This window comes from Neophocaena asiaeorientalis, unplaced genomic scaffold, assembly GCF_003031525.2.
Source record: "Neophocaena asiaeorientalis asiaeorientalis breed wild unplaced genomic scaffold, Neophocaena_asiaeorientalis_V1.1 scaffold540, whole genome shotgun sequence".
NCBI classification, from domain to species: Eukaryota; Metazoa; Chordata; class Mammalia; order Artiodactyla; family Phocoenidae; genus Neophocaena; species Neophocaena asiaeorientalis.
Window position 1 is genome coordinate 447,849 of NW_020172141.1, and position 15,555 is coordinate 463,403.

Below are 15,555 nucleotides of genomic sequence, written 5' to 3' on the forward strand. Positions count from 1 at the left end.
AGTATGGGATGTAGGTGGTCCCTTCCAGGATGACCCGTAGCCACAGCCGTGCCATGTGGCTCCCTTGCCACACCAGGAGTTTTGCCATCTGGCATTGTTGAGTCAGCCCGCCGAGACTCCCCTTTTGCACCTGTACGCATGGACTTCCGTTGTGGTTCTGTTGGCTGAGCCTCTAGACACGGGGAGGCTGTATTTGGATTGATGTATTAATCCAATGTTTAGTGCTTACGAGGTGCCAGGCTCTGTTCTAAGTGCTCTACAAATATGAACTCATTTAATCCTCATAATAACCCTAAGAGGTAGACGTTATTTTTGGCCTTATTATTTTGGCCTTATTTTTTTCAACAAGGTCACAGAACCACAGGGCACGTAAGTAACTGCCTAAAGATCACCAATATCCTGAGTGGCCGGAATTCTGACTCAGGTACTCTGGCTCCAGAATCCCTGTGTTTAGCCAGTGGGCAATACCGCCTTCATTTTGCGTCTCCTGTAGATTTACGTCTGTGTTTATAGCAAGTCAGGAAAATGACACCAAGGGTAGCAACAGTAAGAGCAGCAGTAGGTGCATTTATTAACTCATCTATCACCTGGCTGCCCAAGCGACCCTGCTAACAAGTCTTGGTAGCAGTTTTGTTTTCCCAGGTCCAAACGGTAGCTGACCTTGACACGTCCAGATCTTTGATTCAGGCTCAAACAGTCCACATATCTCTGAAGAAGTCTAGGCTTGGTGTAGATGCTACCGCATTTCCCAGGCCTGGGTAAATGTTCGCATGATTCATGAGGCAAGGGATGGCGTGTGTGGAGGAGATGCCGTTAGGGATGAATTGGGGTCCCGGGGGATGCACGTCGACCCTGTACCTAGCTGCGGCTCGTCATCGAGGGACAGTTCCAGGTCAGGCATTCATTGGGATGCAGTGACTTGTCTTGCTGGCCTGGAAAACAGAACAGGCAGGCCGAGCTTTCCCTTGCTAAGTTCGGCTGTGTTTGTTGGCCATGATGAATTCCGATTGTGCCGGGGACAACTCAGACCTGCAGAACGGCTGGGTGTCGATGCACAGACGTTGTTATCACAACAAAGGAGCTTCTCCCCATCCGTTCGGAGCTTCTGTGTGTGTGGAGAGCGGTCTTGCGCACACACAAAGCCGGCAGCTGTGTTTTTCAAGTGGACTTTGAGAGAACCAGAAAAAAGGAGAACTAAATTAAGCCATTCTCTTCGGTCCGTGTTTATTAAAAATATATTCACTTCAATTGTCCGGAGTGCGTGTTTCAGAGGATAACAGCACCCCGACCGCCCAGTAGATAAGGATGAGGCTGAGGGTAGAGGACTCTAGCTGTTCCCAGAGTGGCAGAGTCGAATAAAAGCTCAGTCATCCTGGACTCACATAACCAGAATATTTTATTTAACCGGAGTAGAATGTCTACACTCTACTTCTGGGCGAAGTACCACAGAAGTAGCTATCAGAATCGTCCGTGGTTCATTCTCCAGTTTTTATAGGATTCCATTTCCTAGATTGTCTATATTTTATTGAGTTTTCTCTGTGAAGAGAAGTAAAGATTAGATTGGTGGCCCTCTCATGGAAGAACTTTGCTTTTTTTTTTTTTTAATTAATTAGGCAGGAATGCTATTAGAAAATTCTTCAAAAACAAGAGTGTTCTCATTAGTCCATTAAGCAGAATAGTTTATTCATGGAATAGTTCATCTGTTCGGCCTTTTCTCATACCCATCCAACAGCATAAATTTGTTCCTGCTGCTCCCAAAAAGAGAAAGGTCCTGACTAGGGGGTCTTAACTATGCAGGTTGCCTTGCTCTTGGCACGGAAAAACTTACCGAACACCAGCTGAACTGATTTCCTCCCTTCCGTGGCATTTATGTGGCTCTCAGATCCAGAGACATGGCAGAGGCAGAAGGCTGGTTTCCATTTGTTCCACTTCAGTGAGCAGAGATATTCATGGTGTCTTCATGGACAGCATGTTAATTGAGCTCAAAAAGACTTATCAATAAACTAGGGTTCCTAGCTTCCCCACTTAATTTGGGGGGAACCTAAGTTTTACCCCCGGCTCCACGAATGAAGATTGGGACAAAACAATTCAAGTTTTTATCTGGCACTCTTTGGCCACATTTGTTTTCAAACTTGGAAGCTCCCTGAAGCCCAGGTGCTGCTGAATGGAGGGTAAGAACTTGGTAGAGTAGGGCTCTGGCTCTTATTCTGGCCTCATGCAGAGCAGGAGTCTAATGAAGTATATTGGTGTTCGACTCAGAATTTCATTTGATAGAAGGTTGCCTGCTAAGACAATGTAAAAACGTTCATAGCTGTTAATGGTCATGACTCACTAAGGTGACTAGAAATGGGCAGTTGGGTGACCACTGAGTTCTGTCTGGGTAGATTTTTCTACTAAAGGTTGAACACGCTCTATATCTCCTGTTCAGAGACCACTGCAGGAACACAGTAGGTGAAAAAATAAATGCGATTAAGTGGATGGAGGATTAGAAGGAAAGATGGATGGATGGATGGATGGATGGATGGGGTGTTGGATAGATGGATGGATTAATGGATGGATGGATGGATGGATGGGGTGTTGGATAGATGGATGGATTGATGGATGGATGGATGGGTGGACAAATGGGTGAACGGAAAATTCAGTGGTATAAGGTCAGCCTCTGTAGTGTAACAGAGGCTACTTATGTTTGAAATCTGGATTTACCGCTTACCAGCTCTGTGACCTCAGACAAGATATCTAACCTCTCAAAGTCTTAGTTTTCTCATCAGCAAAATATGGCTACTGATAGCACCTACTGTATAGGATCATTCTGAGGATTGTATAAGGTCATGCATAAAAGAGTTGAGCACTCTGTCTGGCACATAGTAATGGCTCAATAAATTACTGCCCTTAATTTCCCAAGCTGGCAAGACTATGAAGCAAAGTTATAACCAAGGTTCTGTTTATTTTTCTCATGTTAAGGGAATCATTTGCCATTTTAAGAAAGATTTCATGTCTTGAATACAGGGGACAACACATCAAAATGTTGACCAGGCTTGGTCCCTACAGGAATTGCAATAACTCAACACTTGGGGAAATTCAAACACACTTTCATTCCTTGGGACCACCGACAACATTAACCAAGGTGTTAAGCGAATAAATAATTGGTCTTGACCTGAACCACTCATTGACTAATTGTTTCTCCACGCCCTAATATTAACTGGCATTTGCTAAATTAGCAGACCCAGCTGGAGAGACTGGGAGGACTCATTCAAGCTGACAGTCCCTAGGAAAGTGAGATGTATATAAAAGGCAGTCCCACTGAGCAGAGGGACATCAGGGCTCCAGCCAGAAGCCCTGGGTTGAAATTTCGGTTCCATCACGATCTCATCCTAGAATCAGTCTGAGCCTCAGTTTCGTGTTTAAAATTGGGGTGACCGTAGCTGTAAAGGTCCCAGGTTTAGCACGGCCGCCACGCCGGACAAGGCAGGTAAAGCCCTCAGAACCTGTTTGGTGCCATCCACACGTAAGACGGGATCTCAGTCTTGCAGAGGGTTAATATACAAGCAGCGAGTCCTGAAGAACGCAGAAATTTCCTGGCTTGAGTGATCAGAATGACTGTTTCCCCTGTTCAGATTTGCTGCCCAATTAATTAACTCTCCCCTGCTCGCCACACACCCACGAAAGCCAAGGAATCCGTGTGCAGCGAACCAAGGCCATTAGGTAGATAATTCAGGCAAAAAGCATTCCTTTGTTTCCTATATCCAGGTATTGCAGCAAAGTGGCTCTGGGGGAGGGGGCGATTGGGGGATTGGGATGAGCAGGACAAAGAACCAGATTCTTCAGGGTCTTAAATTAGACCTCTGTAGTGGGCGCGGGGCGCGGGGCTGCCCTTGGCTGGGAACCAGCCTCACTCCTCCCTGGCCCGTCTCTGTCTCTCACCCCCAGATGCTCTTTCCCTGGGGAGGTCTCTCTCTGATCCCATCTCCCTATCTCTCACTTTCTGAATCTCATTCTTTCTCTGAGTTTCTCTGTGTCCCATTTTCTCTCTGGCTCTGTCTGCCTGTCTATCTGTGACCCTCTGATTCTGTCTCCCGCCCCACCCCGACTCTTTCGCATTGTCTGTTATCTCTCTCTACTCTGTCGTCTCTGCACCTCTTCCTCAGCCTCTCTCTGGCTCTGAGTCTCTGACTCCCTTCCCATCTGTTTGGCTCCCTTTCTGTCCATCTCTTCCCTCCCTTTGTTTCCTTTCCCTCTCCTTCTGTCTCCACCTCTGTCCCTCTGTCGCTCCCTTTCTCTCAGTTTGTCACTGTCTGTCCCTCTCTCTCCCCCCACGTCCGACCCCAAAGGGGTCTCTGTCCCTTTCTTTGACCCTGAGAGCTGCAGCCACTCTCTCACAAAATCTGCTTCCCATTTCCTCAATGACCAATTTTCTTTCCTACGGTGAGAAAGTAGCTCAGGCCTTAACCCATTTCCTCCGGCGTCTCCAAATTAATTAGGTGAGATTGGGATCGCACATTTCAGAATTAGAATAATACCTATCCAGCACCCTAGAGAGAAGGGGATGGAAGGTGGAGAGGAATGGGGGTGAGGAGGGGAGGTCACTGAGCTGAAGAGCTGAGGGAAGGGTGTGTGAGCTGAGAGAGGGGGACCCAGCACCATCTGGGAACGAGGCCCACCTTTCTGGCTGCCGGAGGGCACTGGGAAAAGGGGGCTCTCAGAGCACGGTGCTCAGGCGGTCAGGATCACATCCCTGGCTACTGTCCTCCTCGTTGGGACCACACAGGGCAGGGTCCCTGCCCCCAGCTAGCCTGAATCTTCAGCACATCCATCCCCTTTGGCTGTGCAGCCCAGCTCAGCCCTGCCAACAGGGCACTTGGAGAGGGTACCACGCAAGTCATTACCTTTAGGAGGAGACAGCTTGGCTGTAACCCAGTTAAAACTCATTCACCAGCAGCAAGCCAGAGACAAGCAGAGATGCTCTGGGGAGCCTGATGGTCTCCAAAGAGGTGTCTTCCCTCTTACATCTCATCTCTCAGGGCCTGCATCCTGCAGGGCTTCTCAGGAGATGGGCCCTGAGAGTCCCCTTCTCCCAGGCCCACCCCCCCATCCTGGGAGTGCTGATCTCAGTTTGAAAATCTCTTCTCTGCTAGGTCCTCCTTGGCCAATAAGCCTGGAGCGAATCTGCTGTGAGTTTGCCATTTACACTGTCCATGTGGACAAAAGGGACGAAAGCCCTGCAAGGATAGAAATCTTCACTCCTTTCTCTCTTTGTTTTTTTCTTTCTTTTAAACTAATTTTTATTGAAGTATAGTTGATTTACAATGTTGTGTTAGTTTCTTCTGTACGGCAAAGTGAATCAGCTATACGTATACATATATCCCCTCTTCTCCTTCCCATTTAGGTCACCACAGAGCATAAGAGTTCCCTGTGCTATACAGAGGTTCTCATTAGTTATCTCATTTTACTCATAGCATCGGTAGTGTATATGTGTCAATCCCGGTCTCCCAATTCCTCCCACCACCACTTCCCCCTTGGTATCCATACGTTTGATCTCCACGTCTGTGTCTCTATTTCTGCTCTGCAAATAAGATCATCTATACCATTTTCTAGATTCCACATATATGTGTTAATATATGATATTTGCTTTTCTCTTTCTGACTTACTTCACTGTGTATGGTAGTCTCTAGGTCCATCCGCATCCCTACAAATGATCCATTTTCGTTCCTTTCTATGGCTGAGTAATACTCCGTTGTATATATGTACCACATCTTCTTTATCCATTCCTCTGTTGATGGACGTTTAGGTTGCTTCCATGTCCTGGCTATTGTAAATAGTCCTGCAATGAACATTGGGGTGCATGTGTCTTTCTGAATTATATTTTTCTCTGGGTATATGCTCGGGAGTGGGATTGCTGGGTCATATGGTAGTTCTATTTTTAGTTTTTTAAGGAACCTCCATACTGTTCTCCATAGTGGCTGCACCAATTTACGTTCCCACCAACAGTGCAAGAGGGTTCCCTTTTCTCCACACCCTCTCCAGCATTTATTGTTTGTGGATTTTTTGACCCATCGTCCCCTGCCTCGGCAGGCGGACTCTCAACCACTGCGCCACCGGGGAAGCCCCTCATTGTAGTTTTGAATTGCATTTCTCTAATAATTAGTGTTGTTGAGCATCTTTTCACGTGTTTGTTGGCCATCCTTTCTCTCTTTGAATAATGGCTGAGCAATGTGCCAAGACCCAGGGATACACTGACGGCCCAGACACCCAAGATCCCCTGACTTCAAATGTTCACCTCAGGGTCTCCAGCCCTAGTTGTCCCAGAGCCCAGCCTAGTGTCCAACCTTGGTACACATCTCTGGAACTAGACCAGCATTAATCAAAGACCCACTTCACGTAGTGCTGTGTAGACGCAGATCTGAGTTTCTCAGCCTTGCCACTGTCGGCGTTTTGGGTGGGATAATTCTTTGCCGTGGGGGGCTGTCCTGTGCATTGTAGGATGTTCAGCAGCACCCCTGGCCTCTACCCACCAGTTGCCAATAGCTCTTCCTCCCCCAGTTGTGTGACAACGAAAAATGTCCCCAGCCATTGCCAACTGTCCCCTGAGGGGCAAAATCATCGTCGTTGATGTAGATTTAGTACTGACCTTCCGAAAGTGTGGTCTTAACCACATGACTCCGTTTTCTTTCATAGATACCTGAGAGGTCTTTGTAAGAACGTGAGAGGCAAGAAAAAGAATATAAGCTTTCTTTTTGTAATAGCAGCTTTATCGGGCTATGATTCACCTACCATAAAATTCATCCTTACGTTTTAAATCGTCCAATTCAGTGATTTTTATACATTCACAGAGTTGTCCAACTATCACCGCTAGCTGATTTTAGAACATTTTCATCATCCCCAAGAGAAAACGTGTACCTATTAGCAATCCTTCTTCATTTGCCCCTCCCCCAGCCCCTGGTAACCACCAATCTACTTTCTGTAGCTGTGGATCTGCCTAATATGCATATTTTATATACACAGAATCATAACACGTGGTCTTTCATGACTGGATTCTTTCACTTAGCATGTTTTCAAGGTCCGTTCATGTTGTAGCACATATCAGAACATCATTGCTCTTTTAAGGCTAAATAATAATACATTGTGCGAATACGCTACATTTTGTTTATCCATTCTTCAGTTGATGGACATTTGGGTTACTTCCATGGAGAATTCCCTGGCAGTCCAGTGGTTAGGACTCAGCGCTTTCACTGCTTGGGCTCCGGGTTCAATCCCTGGTCGGCAACCTAGGATCCTGCAAGCCATGCAGTGTGCGCAAAAAATAAAATAAAAAATAGAAATAAAACGTTTCATTGATGTATTATAATAAATAAAATAAAATATGCACAAACCAACTTGAATGGGCCTCTGTAAAAAAAAAATGCTGCTATGAACTTTCATATACAAGTTTTGTGTAGGCATATGTTTTCATTCCTGTTGGGCATATACCTAGGAGTATTTTAATTGCTAGGCCATATAGTAACTCTATTTAATATTTTGAGGAACTGCCAGACTGTTTACCAAAGGGTCTGCACCGTTTCACATTCCCACCAGTAGTTTATAAAGGCTCCAGTTTCTCCACGTCCTTGCCAACATTTGGTATTTTCTTTTTGGTTATAGCTATCCTGGTGGGTGTAAAGGGTTATCTCATTGTGTTTTCGATTTGTATTTTCCTGATGATTAGTGATGTTGAGCTACTTTTCATGTGTACCTTTTCTGGAGAAATGTCTGATTATATCTTGCCCGTTTTAAAATTGGGTTGTTTGGTTTTTATTGTTGAATTTTAAGAGTTCTTTATATATTCTGGATGCAAATCTCTTAGCAGAAATATGATTTGCAAATATTTTCTCCCATTCTGTGGGTGTCTTTCATTTTCTTCAAGCTGCTCTGATGCAGAAACGTTTTTAGTTTTGATGAAGCCTAGTTTACCTGTTTTTTTCTTTCTTTCCTTGTGCTTTTGGCGTCATATCTAAGAAACCATTGCCAAATCCGAGGTCACAAAGATTTACTTCTCAGTTTTTTTCTAAGAGTTTATAGTTTTAGCTCTAAATATTTAGGTCTATGATCCATTTTGAGAATCCAACTTATTCTTTTGCATGTGGATATCCATTTGTTGAAGGAACTTCTTTCCCCGTGATCATGACACCCTTGTTAAAAATCAGTTGAACGTAGACGTATGGGTTTATTTCTGGACTCTTCAATTTGATTCCATTGGTCTGTATTTCTGTTATAACTTTATTTTTATTTTTGGCCGCGTTGGGTCTTTGTTGTGGTGCGTGGGCTTCTCACTGCGGTGGATTCTCTTGTTGCGGAGCATGGGCTCTAGGCGCGTAGTTGTGGCTTGCGTGCTCTAGAGCGCAGGCTCAGTAGTTGTGGCGCATGGGCTTCGTTGTTCCGCGGCATGTGAGATCTTCCCGAACCAGGGCTCGAACCCATGTACCCTGCGTCAGCAGGCGGATTCTTAACCACTGTGCCCCCAGGGAAGCCCTCTGTTATAACTTTTAAGTCACTGTTTCCTCACCATAGAAAGATGGTAGGAAAGTGCTGCTGTGCCACCAGGGAAGCCCTCTGTTATAACTTTTAAGTCACTGTTTCCTTACCATAGAAAGATGGTAGGAAAGTGCCTTTGATAAACAGAAGGGTGAAGGAATCAAGGTAACGTGCGTGGATGTGTGGTTAAAAAGTATATAAAATATTGATCACATTTTGGAATTAAAAGGGATCTTAGAGGTCATGTTAGTTTAAACCCTTTGTTTTGCTGATGGGGGATAAAAAGATTAAAATTTCGACTTCAGAGGTTAACACATCTGCCCAAAGATTTACGACTCATCACGGGCAGAGCTGGGATTAGAACCCAAATCTCTTGATTTGGTAGGGCATTGTTTTTTCTTATTCCAGGCCCCAGGTCTGCCTGGACTTCCTTTACCAAACTAGTGAGGTTCTGTCTTCCCCTCCCTCACTTCTTGGTCCACAGAAGTGAATGGGGTGGTGACGTGTGTCTGCTTTTTCCCTTAGAGCCTGAGAAAAAAGAAGGCCAGTGCGAGGAAAGCATTTGGAAAATCTGAAAGTGCTATATAAATGCCACTAAATGATAAGATTACCAGTTTGATGGTCCTCTCCCAGGAAGGTTCAGCATGTCAGGGGCGGAATAATGAAGGGAAATTCTCCACTCCCAGGCACGTTTTAAACTGCCGCGGTTGGTTGTTACTTTTCGCCAGAGGCAGGGTGTGGGGAGCTGGAATTCCAGGGGACTGAAGCCTCAGAGTGGGCTGGGTGTAGCCAGGTCTCAGGTGGGCCGGGCTGGCCGGGGGAGGCCTGGGGCGTGGTGCCTCGCCCACCCCTCAGGGACCCAGGTAGATGGAAGAGTTCCTCCTGGCTCGTGCACTCAGAATGGGGCGCCTGGCCCTGAAATGACAGTGTCCGATGGCGGTCCCTTGTGGCTCCTCAGAACATACCTGCATGTCTGTTTCCCACTGACAGTGGTATCACCTGTCCCACCCACAGAGGGAGTCCTGTTCCAAACCAGGTCGGGGAGCGATTTCCTCTAAATGCTGAGCCCCTAGAGGGCAGGAATTGTGTTCTCTTTACCTCTGTCTCTGCTGTGACTAATGCATGCTGAGTCCTCAGTAAACATATGTTTGGCTGTTGAAGAGAGGCGTTGGGTGAATAGAAGCTGCTCTCAGGGTACATGGGTCCCTTGCAGAGGGCATGGACCTCTCCAGCTACAGCAGCATCTCTGTGCATCTCTCTTTCCTCCCTGTGTCTGTGATTGCTTCTTCCTCTAAGCTTCAGCTGCATTCACTGTCTGCACCATCCGTGTGTTCTGATATTTATCATTTTATCTGTATGTCCTGTCTTTGCAGCTAAATCACACCTTTCTTTGACAAGGGGAGCTCTGTTTTGTACTTACTTGGGTCACCCGTGGAGAGTACATGCTCCTCAGTGTGTGTCTTTCCATGGGGAAGTTGGTCCCCCTGATATTAGTCACCTGCCACTGAACTTGAGGCCAGTGGTGGCTGCCCTTCACTGAATTGGCATTCCACGGGCCAGTTGCTATCGTATCTGTGTGGCATACGGGCTTATTTGGGGAGTCAGTGTTTTGAAAGGGCTCAGAGTTGATTGGTGTGAAATGAATGAAAGAAGGAAACCTTAATCACAGCCTTTTAGTGCCTGTACCCCAGGCATGGAAGCCTCTCCCCTGTATCCCCACTGAGACCAGCACCAGATGATGCTGTGACTGTAACTGAACACTGGGTCTCCATCCATCAAAGGGCCGATGATAGTAGCCCAGCTTCCTTTGTGGTTGCACTCACCAGCTCGGTGGATCTCACTGTGTGGTCTCCTCCTCTTTCAGGGCTCTGGCCGACATCTTAAGACAACAGGGACCAATCCCCATAGCACACTGTGAAAGAGAAACTATCTCGGCTATCGATAGCTCTCCCAAAGAGAACACGCCGGTCAGATCATCCTCGAAAAACCACTACACTCCCGTGCGCACGGCCAAGCAGACTCCAGGTAAGTGAGAGCTGATCACCTTGCATCTTTGCTGAGGCTGGTGAGAAGTTTCGGTGGTATTTCTGCTTCAGCTGGGCAGGAGCCGGTCCTGGAGCCCTGGGCAGGTGGCTTGTGGAAGAGTCTGGGGACTGTTCCCCTGCAGAGAGAGTGGCGTGGGAGACTGCCGCCGGTGAGTGTCCAGGCTGGAGCAGAGCTGTTGGTTTAGGGCGTCTGTGATTTAGTGAATGTCTGCGTAATCCTCTTCCCTGAAAGGAGCTTGCAGTAGCCTTGGTGGTGGAGTATGGTCACCCTCTTGCTCACATGGCGGGAAGGTAGATATCTGACAAGAAGTGGCTGCACTCAGACGTAGAGACGGATGAACTGTCGGAATCTCAAAGGGACTTCCTGAGAGTAAGGATTATGTTCAAAGGGCACTTCCTGAAAGTAAGGATTATGTCTGTGTTGTAGGGTTACTCTTTTCTGTGCTCTGTGGATTCTCTGGATATATGATGAGTTGCCATGTGATTGTAATATACCTTTTGCTCTTTACTTGGTCTTTATTGTAACCCATGTGGAACAATAAACAAAGCAAGGAAATAATGATAAATGATATAACCTCAGATTTATTGGGATCTTGTGCTGTGCCAAGGGTTATGCTGAACATTTTACGTGTATTGTCTTACTTATTTTTCACAGCAATCTTAGAAGTGCTTGTATTATCTTCTTTTTATATGTGGAACAGAAAGGCTCAGTAATTTTCCCAAGCACATACAGTTGGTAAGAAAGCAAACTGGCAGTCAAACTGAGGCATGTAGGTAACAACGGTCAGGTCTAGAAACCCTAGTGTCCTAATCCAGTTTGGGACATGAATCCAAAGTATCTCGGTGGATGGTCTCCTTATAAGTGCAGGTGGGGAGCTCATCTCTTACTGTGAGCATTACCAGTCTACTACTGACTCCAGTCTCAGACACAGCTTCTGCTTTGATACTTGGATTTGGAATCTTCACATATGTCACCCTATAGCTTTTCAAAGGATGGGCTATATGGTCTGAACTAAACCTGCAATAAAGATATGCAGCCACTAGGTGGCAATAGAAGTGTCCCAAATTCAAACTGGCAGATGTGCTGTTGAAACCAAATTGGTTTTCCATTCATTCTTTAATTTTCTTAAATTTATTAAATCAGAAATCACATACTTGCCTTTAAGGTAATAAGAGTTAAGTCATTTGAGACTCTGATAAAAGTTAAGGACATTTGCCTCCCCCAAATATATACATATGAATATATATATCCATCCAGCATTTTGCATAGGATTTAAGGGGATTCATAGACCCTTCTGAAGTTAAAAATCCCTGACTTAAAAGTAAGGATGAGAGATCCACCTTTTCAAAAAGTCTAAGATGCATTTTTAGCCTGAATATCATAGATGTTTAAAATGTAAGCAATAGAAGAAGTGGGCAAAAACCCTGAGACCAGTAGTTGTCTCCCTCACTGCATAGTAGAATCACCTGGGGAAGCTCTTAAAAATGCTGATGATGCTGGTGCCTGGGCCTCACAAATTAACCAGAATTTCTAGGGATGCTGCTGGCAGCAGTATTTTAAAAAATCACTTGGAAGTGATTCTAACGTGCAAGACAGAATAAAGAACCACTCGTCCAGATGGATTCCTTTATTTTATGAAGGAAGACACTGAAAGGTTTTGCCAGTAGTTCTCAAACTCGGCTGCACATTGGAATCACCTGGGGAGCTTTAAAAATTAAGGGGACCTGGGCCCCACCCCCAGAGATCATAGTTTAATTGATGTGGGGGCGTGGCCTGAGCAGGAGGTGATTTTAATAGGGAGCAGAGTTTGGGAATCACTGGGCTGTGGACATTGCAGAGAGGTTCCATTCTAACTAATGTTTTGAAGTCAGGCTCCTCCAGAACGTTGTCTGTGATTCTGGTACTTCAGGTCACTCTGGTACCCAAAGTACCCCTGGGAGCTTACCTTCATCCCTCTCTCTTCCAATTTTCTCTGTCTTATTCACAAACCAGCCAGTTCCCAGCCACTGAGTCCAGACTGATTAAGTGGATGGTCTAGATTTGCCCTTAAATGCCTTTCACAGGGAGGGAAGATTTGTCATTTCTTCTGGTTCCTATATACATCCTCTCCTCTGTTAATCTGAGAAGAGAAGCTTAAAGTTAAATGATTCACTCCTATGTTTTGAGAAATCCCTCCTATGTATTTCTCAAATTGGAACTCTTTACTTGGCTTTTAGAGATGGGAATTGTTCCCTGGCCCAGAAAGCATTCTCAGTGGTGATGCTTATATTTAAAAGTAATTTCATAACTGTCTGTAACATCTACAGCTTGTAATGGACACAGCTGCTTTTCCGAATAGCTGATCCTTTGTCACAGAAGACTGCATTTTGAGCAGACGTCTAAACAGAACTTTGTACAGGTGTTCAAGGTGGTGATTTACTGTGATTTTTGCCACTGGTCAAATCCACAGATCACCGATCGTAGGAGGATGGTGGCAAGAGTCTTGTAGAGGGATCTTGAGGACAGAAATCCCAGGAGGCATCATAGCATATGAGTAGTTTTGCTACTCAAAATACTGGTCCAAGGACCAGCCACATCAGCCGTTTGTGAGAAATGCAGAATCTCAGGCTCCATCTGACCGATGGAGAACCTGCGTTTTCATGAGATCCCATAGCAAGTAAAATTTGAGAAGCCGTGGAAAAACATGGGCTCTGACATATGCGTCTCAGTTTATTTTCTGACCCTGTCACATGCTATGTATGTGTCCTGGACAAGTTTCTTTGTCTTTCTAAGTTTCCTCATCTGCCCTTGAGACTAAAAGTACCTGCTGTGTGGAGTTGTTTAATAAGTTAAACCAAGGAGAGCACTTAAAATAGGTCCTTAATGTAACAAACCTCAATTTTAGCCATGGCCGCTGGGTTATGGAGTTTTGCCCAACTCAAGGCAAACAAATCCAATTAATCAGAGAAATAAAGGCACTGGTATCCTTAGACCAGGCAGGGTCCATGAGGTCGTGTCTGGGATGAAAGCCCCCGGCCCCAAGCCTTCTGTGCTTGGCCCCTGCCTGCAGCACATCCTTTGAGGATGAAAGGGCTTGTAGGGCTTTACGGGGCTCTTGCAAGTCAAAAGCATACCATACCAAAACCAACCAAACGAAAATATATATATATATATATTTTTTTTTGTTTGGTTTAGGGAATGGAGTGAGGGTCCTGTCTTAATAAAAACAACGGTACCATGAGTATATGGTACCCACTATGTGCTGGGTAGTCTGTTAGGTACTTTCTTTACAATACACAGTGGATCCTGTAGCATTTCTTAGCTATAGGAGCTCCTGTTTCCACATTAGCAGAAAATTCCTCTTTCCTTCTATAAGAGCCCTTTACCCTAACCTAACTCTTTCAGAAATCCCTTTCCAACTTTAAAAGGAGCTTCAATACTGGACATTTACTTTGCACCCAGAAAATCGGTGAAGCCCATTTCCATCTCCCACCCCGCAAATCTGGCTGCCTCTAGACCCTCACTACTCAAAGTGTGGTCTGAGGACCAATAGTGACTGCATGCCATGAGAGCTGGTTAGAAATGCAGACTCTTGGGCCCTTCCCCAGACCTATTGGTTCAGAATCTGCATTTTAACAAGATCTTTAGGTGATCTGTACACACGTTAAAGTTGAAGAAGATCCCTTTCGCACAGCGAGCCTCAGCCCTGACTGTGCATTGGAATGATGTAGGATATTCTGAAAATACTAATACTAATGTCCCAAAGATTCTGATTTAATTGGTCTGGGCTAGAACCTAGGCATTAGCATTTTTCAAAAACTTCCCACACGGTTCCACTGTTCGCAAACTGAGAACCAGAGCTAGAGGGAGATTATCAAATAAGGCAAACATCCTCGAGGACTGTGGAGTTTGAGTTCACATCAAGACTCGAGTTCACATCAAGATAGAGCTTGGCTGGTCCTTCTTACTGGGCTGCAGGGTTGAGTCCTCTCCATGGCAGGTGGGCAGGACGGAGCAGAGGGCCTGGGCTCATCTGAGAGAGGGATGGGGTCAGTCTGCAACTATGAATGGGGACACCTGGGCAGAAGCAGGCGCAAGCAGACATATGGTTGGCCCTCCATCCACGGATTCAACCACCCTGGATCCTTTACTGTGTTTACTGTCTGCAGGTGGTTGAATCCTCGGATGTGGTATCCGTGGCAGTTCTAGAACCAATCCGGTGGATACCAAGTGCCGACTGTCAGAATTGATTAGCAGGCCAAGCAGAGCCAGGCATCAGGAAACATCACGTCTGCAGTTGCAGGTCCCCCGAGCCCAGGATCTCAGAGGCTCGCGTTGGGCTTCATAGATGGGAAGGAGTGGGGACCTCGCGTGTCCACCTGGCCTGACTCACTCTTAAAAAGCCTGTCTTGGGGCAGCTGGGGGGAGAGTGGTGTACCCATCCCTTGCTGTAGCAATGACTTCGTGTATTAAGTTTCCAGAGCCTTGATACCCAACTTCCCATGATCAAGAGTGGCGTCTGCTGGAGGAAGTAAGTACTTATGCCCCAGCTACACACCACTGTGAGTTGTGTACCTGGGCCGTCAGTCATCTGCCCGCTGTCAAAGCCGCGTGCGTTAGCAGCAGACCGAGGGAGCCGAGGGGCACGATTCCAAGCTTCGCGGAGACCAAGAATGAAGGCTGGACAGTTGACGGAGGGGCTCTCAGTCACGGCGCTGCATGGCCCGGCCCCTCGCTGCTCTCTTGAGCTCAGCTCCTATTACCTTCTGCCTTTCTCTCCGGGATCCAGATGCCAGACCCTCCTCATGCCGCGCGTGTTCTCGCCTCGGGGTATCCCCCCCGCCCCGTTTCGTGGCCGGAAACTTTCCAGCACCAGATATTTGTGCTGTGAAAGTTGATGCTCAGGTGGTACCACCTTTCCTAACCTCCTCATCTGTTCCTGTCCCCTGCTTTATTTTCATCCGAGCCCCTGCGCCATCTGACGTCATATATTGGTAAGTTCACTGGTTTATTGTCTCTGTCCCT

At 46.2% G+C, this 15,555-nt stretch overlaps 1 protein-coding gene across 1 annotated transcript in view; it reads left to right on the top strand.

The window, feature by feature from the left end:
- The window catches only part of SHISA6 (shisa family member 6), a 256,333-nt gene that overhangs the window by 19,342 nt on the left and 221,436 nt on the right, over positions 1 to 15,555 (top strand). The window contains exon 3 of the mRNA XM_024752592.1: positions 10,370 to 10,530. Coding sequence (XP_024608360.1) covers positions 10,370 to 10,530 — 161 coding nt within the window. The remainder of the gene's footprint in view (positions 1 to 10,369; positions 10,531 to 15,555) is intronic.